This window comes from Psittacula echo, assembly GCF_963264785.1.
Source record: "Psittacula echo genome assembly, chromosome: 5".
Taxonomy (NCBI): domain Eukaryota; kingdom Metazoa; phylum Chordata; class Aves; order Psittaciformes; family Psittacidae; genus Psittacula; species Psittacula echo.
The window spans coordinates 69,126,409-69,135,865 of record NC_137739.1 but is presented as its reverse complement, the minus strand read 5'-3'; the positions used below and the strand labels follow the sequence as shown (position 1 = coordinate 69,135,865).

Sequence of the window (9,457 nt, the reverse complement as noted above, 5' to 3'; positions counted from 1 at the left end):
TCAAGCCACAAAAATCGCTTAAGTGTTTTGCAGTTTAGCAGAAAGACAAATACAAAAAAACCAATTGGTTTTAAACAAGAAACTGCTCAGTGCAACTGCGCATAACCCTTAGTGTTTCTAGGATTATAACAGACCAAAACCAAAATGCAGACAAAAACGCCAAATGTACCAAGTGCCTGACACTGTTGAACAGTATCTGAAGAATACCACAGAATGATGGTCTTCAAGCACTTTCGCATTGAAAAAGATTCATAACAGAACTAGCCATAAAAGGTGAAGCTACATTTTAAGCCATCATTTTTTTCAGTGCTGTCAAGGGAACACTAGTTCACAGCAACTGTGTAATTAAGTTTATTGCATGAGCCATTGGAACAGATGTTTTTCTTAGCAATTAGCTCATCACAATATCTTAGTCTTTGGCTCAGCCAAGAGCATTTGTAGCTCATTGTAAAAGGTTGTATATGTAAAGGAGAAAAAAAAAACCAACTCCAACAAAACAACCAAAACCAAAAAGCAGCTTAAAGACAGCATTTGTACCAAAGTCATAAAAATTTGGCAAGCTAAAGTGTAAAATCTGACTTTTTGTACCTACCCCAAACTTTGGGCCTGAAACATCATCAAAAATAGTAACTGTATTAGTAGTCTTTACATTCATATCAGTATTAACTTTTACACTTTCCATAGAGAAAAAAAAAAATAGTTTATTCTGTTCTGTTTTGGGTCTTGGACTGAAAAACATGGACAACTTCACTGTGGTTGCCTTTTTATGGCTTCTTACACAACTGGACTAAGAGTTTCAAACAGAAACCCATGATATTGCACGATCATTCTGTTGGATTTGCACATTGATTCCAACAGAGTTGTTATGCTTCTTGTATGCTTCTTACTTGTACGCTTAAAAAAACCCAAATAAAACCAAAACAAATATAGTACCAAAAAAAGTGGTTTTTAAAATTGCGCCTCATTACAACTGAAAAATTATGAACAGGTCAATGCAACAACACTTTATCTTCGACAGTATTGGATGGAGCATGTGCAAAGCCTGTTTTCTTATGGCACACTGGAAGAAGTAGTGAGTAACTTTCCAAAAATCAGTTTGCCTCTATGCTGAATATGTGCTGCTCCACAGTGCTAGTCTTGTTTAAAAGGCATACACAGACCTTCCATCCACCCTCACAGCATAGATTTTTTTTGTGCAACGTGTTAGCAATCTAAACAACTGCTCCACACAAACTGTCCACAAACCACTCATACACAATACTAATGCAACAGTAGATTACAATATGATAGCAATACAAAATATTCTATCAGATCACGTATTTCTCTCCATCTGGAATGAAATTCGAATCTTGTAAGCTAGAAGACCCACAGTTCGATTTCTGCGTGTAGCTTCTCATCTGTGCTGGGGACAAAGTCTCCAGTGTTGACCCAGAATTGTTAGCAGTCCTTACTTTAGTGGCTGTAGATTGTTTAGCAGCAGCAGATGTTTTGTTACTGGCAACTACATCCAAGTTTCCAGTAGGGTCAATGATAGCGTTTATGACTGGGGGGAAGGAAGGAAAAAAAAAAAACAAAACAACAAAACACACAGAGACTTATTAGCAGCACTCAGCAGAGTTTCTAAACAGAAGGGTGGTGCCTTCATTTTGAAGGCAGTAGAACTGTAGGCAGTACTTGCATTGATTTTAGTCATGGTATTTTCCTCATTAGTAGCTTCAGGCCTAAGCAGCTTTAACAAGCAAAACCTCTCCCAAACTGAAGCTATGAGAATATTCAACTTTCTGGTTAAATTGGAAAAGACAATCTACAGCAGCCAAATGGCAAGCTTTTAGTAGGAGCCCAAAATGTCACCTCTACGTTTTTGTATGTTTTTTTTAAGCTTCTAGATGATGCACGAGCTTGTCTTGCTTTTTCTGTCGCACAGAGCTCTATGTGCAAAATTCAAGTCCAAAAAGCATAGCAGAGCCTATTGGCTGAATGAGCTGTTAAATATTGTTTCAGCATAACAGACTTTTGTCAGTTAATCATATAGGAATATGCTAATTCCCACAAAGCATTTCCACAGCAACAACTTCCACACTTTAAAAGTCAACAATTTTCTCCAAAATTGGCAGCACAAGATAAATCTACTGTTCATTCCATATGCACTCAGAGAGCACTCTGCTAACAAACTAAACTTCTGCATCCTTTCCCAGCTTCCACAGGCACATCAAGCCACATTATTTTGTGCAACTTACTGGCATTTGAGTGAGAAAAAGAACATTTTAAATTACCAACCTTCAAGCTGTTTTTGAACTCTCCTGAGCTCCTTCAAGATAGAACTGATTTCCTACAAACAAAAGCATCAGAATGGAAAATTAAACAAGTACTCAACTGACATGGGAATCTAAATTCTTTCTGCCTTACCTGATCAGTAAGACTCAAAGTCAGTTCCAACCTTGCTTGTTTAACACAAAAGACAAAGCTAGTACCTGTACCTAGGTGTATTTCGTCAGTGCACAGGGACCTCTGCTCTGCATCATTTCACTAAGTACTACACCACCACTCAGTCCATAGCTACACTGGTTTTCAGATTTGAAATGCTAGCCAGATTAATTGTGCAAAGACTCTTCCACACCTCCTTAATACCAAATACACAACGATATTTGTAAATTCAGCTCCTAGATCAGACAAAGCAGTTGGACACACATATACTGCGGTAGCACCGAGCTACACAGGTCCTGCACAGTGTTATTTGTATGCTTAGCATTAACTATATTTGCTGAGTCCATCACTGTACTTAAATCCCGACTGGCAGTCCCCATCAAGGACAGTAAGGCACCATAAGAACACGAACACCACCCTAGGGCTGAGGCTTTTTTATTATCCTATTATCAAACTGTTACAGATGAAGAAAACAACCATTCACAAGAAACACCTGTCTACAACTGAAGCTCTGTCAACCAAATGGTGAGCAATACTTTGGTAGTTGTTTAAATGAGGCCTAACAACCCTGAACTTGAACTTCTGTTAGGATCTTTGAAGATGAATCACAAAGGGAGAGGGGAGGAGTTCACTGAAACACAACAGCTGAAAGAACTTACTTTGTCATACTTCAAACTGCAAGAAAAACCCAGCAGTTCAACACATGGAAAAGGACTGGAAAGTTCAGAAATGGACATGAGAAGAGCCAGAGCTTGTTTAGGTTTCTTACAAAGCTTTCACAAACAAAAGCCTTCAGTATTTGACTTGTTCGCATGGTCTTACCTTGTTTGAAGTTTTCAGAATTGGCACTTCATTTTCTGAATTAATTTTGGCCTCCATCTCCTCCCAGGTCCTTTCTGAGTTTTGAAACAGAATCCTGCAGTACAAGAAGTGAAGCAAGTCTTAAAATCACGATCCAGAAGCTACTTGTTTAAAAGACTTAATTATCACAACATGTAACAACAAAGGAGATTAGTGGATTAGCGACTGGACAAAGCATCTTTCAGCTGATTTAGGAACAATCCAAAGTCCTTCCCTAACTGATGTCTCCTAGAGCAACAACAAGCTTTGAAGAGATTTCACTAGCTTAGTGAACTGCAGGCCTTCTGAAAGCCTTGGGACAGAGAAGGAAAGAGACAACCCACCAATTTTCTGCTGTATCTTTGTACAGGCAACATTTTGAAGTTAAGGCATCAACAGGCATTACAAATCCAATATTAAAATTCCAAAGGCCAAACAAGGAAAAGAGATGGCAAATAATCTTATTACCCCCAGTTCTGTACTACAAAAGTAGTACAGAATTACCATACTACTCTGTACTATACACAGAGTTTCCCACATCTAGATTCCCTGCATCATGATAACAAGCCTTTTTAAGACAACAACGCATTATCTTCCACAAGTAGCAAGCCAATAAACTCAGCAGCAAGTCAACATTTCAGGCCAGAGACAAACTTACTTACTTCATTTTTTCAGCAAGGTTTTCTGTATTTTCACGGATTGTATGTGATAACTGGGACACTGGGTTCAACATCAGATTGTCAAAGATTACCTAAAATGTAAGGACAAATCAAAGAACATTTAGCAAAAGTGGCATATTACAAAACCGGAGGGTTTTTTTTTACAGTAAATGATCTCCACTGAAACATCTTCATCTATGTGGATGATACTTGAAGCTCAAGGGAGATTAAGAGGATATGCAGCTTTGTTGTAGCACTTCAGCAAAAAGATCAATACTAATTTATTCAGACTTTTATTTTCTAGAGACAGAGAGACAGAGTTATCCGCAGTAATGTTACTATTTAAGCATTTCTGAAAGAACATGCTTAAGACTTTCCAAGTCTCACAGGCACCTCTGCCCCTACCCTCCCCCTGGGCCTTCCCCAACCCAAAACACCAAATCACAATGCAAGACAATGCACAAGCAGTCTCACTGAACACATCTAATATAATTTATATGAGTTCAAGCCACCTCCATAGCTAGGCATCCCACCATGTAAAATTCTGCTTTATTAAACACAACAGAAAACCACCAAACCCCAAATATTCAAGTCCTGTGGCTCAGCAGAGCCCCTGGGGTTCTGCCAGGAAAGCCCAAATCAGCTGGAGACTCTCTGTACCTGCACCTTTTATTCAGCCTTGACACCTATCTACAGGAGAGTGAGAGAATGCTTGAAGTCAGTCACTGGCAGGATCAGTACCAGGGCTCAGCCGAAGTTCCCCCTTCATTTGCCTGTCTAAATCACACTCCATTTCCAGAGCGACTGTGCTGGAGCTCAGCTCTCCCCTCCTGCCTGCAGTGCCTCCCTGGAGTCTGCCCCAGCTCTTCCATCCTAGTCAGAAAAAGTAAGCAGAAGCAACAGCCAAGTATTGTTCCTCTGCTCTCCAGCACCATCACCCCGCTATACCCCTCATGCCAACACCATTCCCAGCCTCAAGATTCAGAGCAGGCTTTCTCACCCTTTAGCATCATTCCAGTGACTTCCACCTTACCCTGCTCTCTCAGCCCTGAAGAATTACATCAAATTGCATACATTGTAGGGAGCAATGCAGCGCTCAAGCCCAGCTGCAGAAACTCCTTGTAAGGTCCACATTCTGCCACTGCTCCTCCATGGGCAGCACTAACAAGGATTCAAGTCGCAGAAAAGTAAGGTGCCATTAAACTATCAGTGCTGCAGATTCCAAGGTTGACATTTTTGTATTTTTCTATAAAATAGCAGTGAAATAGCCTACGTGGGTTCTGACACTGAATGCCTCCTCCCAAACAACAGGTGAGCAAGCCTAAGGTTTTAGTGGTGTTTTACACAAAAGAGGAAACTTTCAGTCAGTATTGGCAAGAAGGGTGATTCCGTTCCTCTCTTTCTTTTTTAAACACCGTGCCTACAACCTGCAAGTCAGAGCTCTTGAGAAGTGCTGCTTTTTTTTGGAGTAGCAGCCTTTGGCAGCTTAGAAAGAGCAGCTATACATACTGCAGCTTAAAGCAATGTCATATATAAAGTAAAGAAAAAGGTGGCCTGCCTCCTCACGGTTTCTTGTCCTTGTTTTTCTTGAGGGATCCTCTTCTCTATTATTGTTCATATTTTGGTCAAAATCCTTCAGTTCCACTGATCCCGGAGGCACTTTCTGGTAGTTCAGACTTGCTTCTGGAATGTGCTGCACCAACTTGGAAGTAATGAGTAATGAGTCATTAAAAATTAGTAGGGAAGGAGGCACACAGGCACTCACTGCAGGTATTGCAGATTTTTAGGCAAGCCCCAGAGGAACACTGATTCATTTAAGTCTTGTTCAGACAGATATGTGCTCCTAAGCAAATTACTAGACCCCAATCCTGCAAGCGTCTACCCACTGCAGTCATCCTATGAAACTCAGCGGGGCTATTTCACTTTATAATTTTGATTCTTGAGCAAGTATTTGAAAAGTACATCTTTGCATTTTTTTAATTTAGCTAAAACCCAAAAAGGCCATGTTTTCCCATATCTTATGTTTTAATATATCAATGCAACATTAAAGCCACATTAAAATCATTCAGAAACTATTTAATAACACATGGAAGAGATGAAAAAGCACTACAAACCCACTGATAATGCAAATAATTAACAGGAAGAACAGAAAAGACAAGACAGCTACTCCTATGTGGTTGACTGACAGACAGAAACTCTAAAAGGGGAGGAAAATAACAGTGACAAGACAGAGATACAAAAAATAATGGGATGGGAAGTGCACCTGAGATGGATATGCCAGCCGAAAAGATCTACGAGCAATCTGTGTTAAAACAGAAACAAAGAGATCAATGCTAGTGAATGGCTGTGACAGCAAGTATCAAAGAGAACACATGGTTTGGGGTTATTTTGGGTTGACATTCCCAAAAGCACATTCCTGAGGACCAGCACTCAATGCCCACCCTCCCACATGCACTGAAGCCCATGGAAGTCCTGGTCACCAACCAGTTCAGCAGGGGTGGTCTCGAGCAGCTCCCCAGTTACTTTGAAATGGACTGAGTGAAATCCAGCAGCCCTCCGAGCACAGAGAATGGGTTAAACATACAGCCCAGGAGGCTCTTTCATTGGCAAAGCACACAGCTCTTGCGAGGAAACCATGTGCCATCCAAGGTCCAGTCTCCCCACACTCTATGCAATAGCACTCAGGTTATACACAAGCAGAAGGTATGAGATACTACGGTATAGGGGCACAACAGCCAAAATGCTTAAAAAGAGAAGCTTATTAGCTAAACATCTTTCCATGAAGTGCAGAAACTTCAAGTTAGGCTGCCTGCAGCAGTCAAACAGCATCAGAAGGCAATGAGATATGCCTACAGTCCAGCGGTTCTCATCACAACCAGTTAAAAACACAGTAGGGACAGCACCTGCTCCACCATCACCATGAGAGTTTCATATGTGACTTGGTCTCTTGTCATGTTTTCTGTTCTGTCACATGTGGAAGCATTTCCTTCTGTCATACCAACACTCATACTAATTACATTAACCACCAACTTAACAAACATAATTGGGCTCTTCAGTTTTTGCTGTATCATTATCAACTTTAAAATAAGACCAATCAAAAGAATTTCACACAGGGCTAAAATATGCAGAAATGGCCAGTGATTTGGGTTGACCTACAAGACTGTTTGCAGGAGCTGTGCTCAGGTTGACTGCTCTGCAGAAAGCTGGGTCCTACAAAGCCTACATACCCACAACCCAAGGCATCCCAAACAACCTGTGACTTTAGTAAACAGGAATCATCAAGGTTTCACCCTGCTGAACGATTTTCATGTTTTGTTTGGGATTTGCTCGGGTTTTTTTTTTTTTCTTAATTTGTAGCAATAGTCAGCTCAGTATGCCAAGAATTTAGATTATTATGAACTATACAGCTGAGGCTACAAAACCAAAACCAACCCAAACATGCACTGGGGAAACTGAAAACCTCCCTCACAAACATCCAAGACAACACCAGACCTGAAAGAACAGAACATGAAGAATAAGGTTTAAATCTAAGGCTCCATCTTAACTTTGAAGAGAACACACATGATTTTAATCTTTAACCAAGCTTTGCAATAAAAGTATTTTAAAAAGCAATTCATTTAAGGCTGAGAAATACCACACACTGGTCCAAAGTGAAGCTTCTGGTACAGCATTAAACTCTTACTTTTTTCCCCACATTATTAGAACAAGTATCAATATTTAGTAGTACAAAATCAAGAGCTAGCAGAATGGCATACAACACTGCAAGAGCCAGCGCAGTACAAGAGACAGTCACACATAGCAAACATTTCTTAGTCACAGACTTCCTTTAATCAGGTGTTTCAGTACATTACTATTGTAACTATTGTAGCTATTCTCATCACTATGTCCTCTCCTAGAATATTTAATAAACTACTTTATTAAACACTCAGAAAAGAAAAAAAAAAAATCACAGTGCTTAGCATCATACACACTGATATTCAAATGTTTCCTAGCAACTTCCGTGCACTAAGCCAAAATAACTATTTTAGCACAGATCCAGCAGCATGTTAGCTGAGGGAAGCATGCCTGCTGATTCTAGTCCAGTTCTAAAGAAGAAATATGTTTATTAAACCCACATTAGTTTATATTGCTCCCATTCACAACATGACCCCCAAGATGCACTATTCAGGATCCAGCTTCACATCTCAGCATTGTTAGTAGGAAGTCCTGCTGATTTAACCTGTTTCTGACTACCACTAACACAAGGTAGCTCCACTGATGCATGGTGGCATTTTGGGTGTAATTCAAACGGCCTCCCAGGCACTGGCCCTGCTGAAAACCACAGTGCTATCTAACTCTATGAGTCCAGTTAAAAACCACCACTACATGAACATGAACATGAACATGAACCAAACCAACCACTACATGAACATGAAGGTTATGGCTCCTGACCTACAGAGGTCTTCATAGGCCCCTACCTGTGCTTCTTCCTTTACACCACTCTAAGAACTCAGAAACTATACCGGTGGGTACTGCCAGGAGCACTACTTATAGCAAGACACAACCCTAATTTTGCTCTCCTGACTATTTATTGCAAGGGGGCTGACTTGTATGTTCCATAGAGCAGCTGCAAAGCCACATCACAGAGAAACCCTCAATTCTCCTGGGTCTTAGCAATCCTGGCTTTGTGCTCTTACCACTCATCATCACAACCATGCACTTTGAAGCCCATTGCTTTGCACAGAGTGGAAACACTGTTTTAAAGGTGTTCCTTTAGCAGCAGAGGACATATCCCTCTGTATGAGCTGAGTTACGGCTGCACCCTTCAGTGGCACTCACAAAAAAGTAGGTACCCTGCTTTTCTGGAAGGGAATGCCAAGTACTGGTCACTACCAGCCCACAGCAAATGTTTCATTTGCAAGTCAGAAGTAAACTAGATTTGTCACCTTAAGTGCTCAAAAAGGCAGTTTTGCAAGTGTGGCACTTGCAAGGAAACAAAGCAATAAAACACTCTCTCAAAGCCTGAAGTTATTGCGAAACATTTGTGTACTGTGGCTCTGAACAGCCCCAGGATAAAACACCTCCCTGAGCAGGCTACAAATGACCTCATTAGCCACCCTTACCTGAACTTCTGGATATCTCCCTAATTTTCTGCTTTGCACCTTCAGGGATGATCACAGCAGGGTTACAGGGCCTCCAAGTACTCTCTGGCAGGGTAACAGGTTTGGTCCTCAATTCTGAATACTGCTTAGGACAGGTTTGCACTTCTCTCAGCAGTCAAAACCAACAGAGGACCAAGAGGCACATGTGAACAGCTAATGAAGAGAGCTGTGTATTTTTTTAAGGCCACACTGCTGGTAGACTGGAGGGATCTGGGGTTTAAACAGGAACAAAACCAATTTTGCTTTAGCAGCTGGAACCTCCTGGTGACCTTGCTGTCAAGTTTAAGCTGAGTCCCTGTGCTGTGGCACTAGTAAGCCAAATTAAGAAATCACTTCTCTTATCCCCACTCCAGTGCAGACACAGTTCAGGAGGAAGCCACAGCTTCACTGAAG

The 9,457-nt window shown here is 40.9% G+C and overlaps 1 protein-coding gene across 1 annotated transcript in view; it reads right to left on the bottom strand.

Moving 5' to 3' along the window:
* Positions 1-1,129: 1,129 nt before the first annotated feature.
* The window catches only part of CEP170B (centrosomal protein 170B), a 38,517-nt gene continuing 30,189 nt past the window's right edge, over positions 1,130-9,457 (bottom strand). The window contains exons 13-18 of the mRNA XM_080619156.1: positions 6,187-6,225; positions 5,482-5,625; positions 3,927-4,015; positions 3,247-3,340; positions 2,278-2,329; positions 1,130-1,543 (exon numbers count right to left, since the gene is read on the bottom strand). Of these exons, the coding sequence (XP_080475282.1) occupies positions 1,308-1,543; positions 2,278-2,329; positions 3,247-3,340; positions 3,927-4,015; positions 5,482-5,625; positions 6,187-6,225 (654 nt within the window). The 3' untranslated portion in view covers positions 1,130-1,307. The remainder of the gene's footprint in view (positions 1,544-2,277; positions 2,330-3,246; positions 3,341-3,926; positions 4,016-5,481; positions 5,626-6,186; positions 6,226-9,457) is intronic.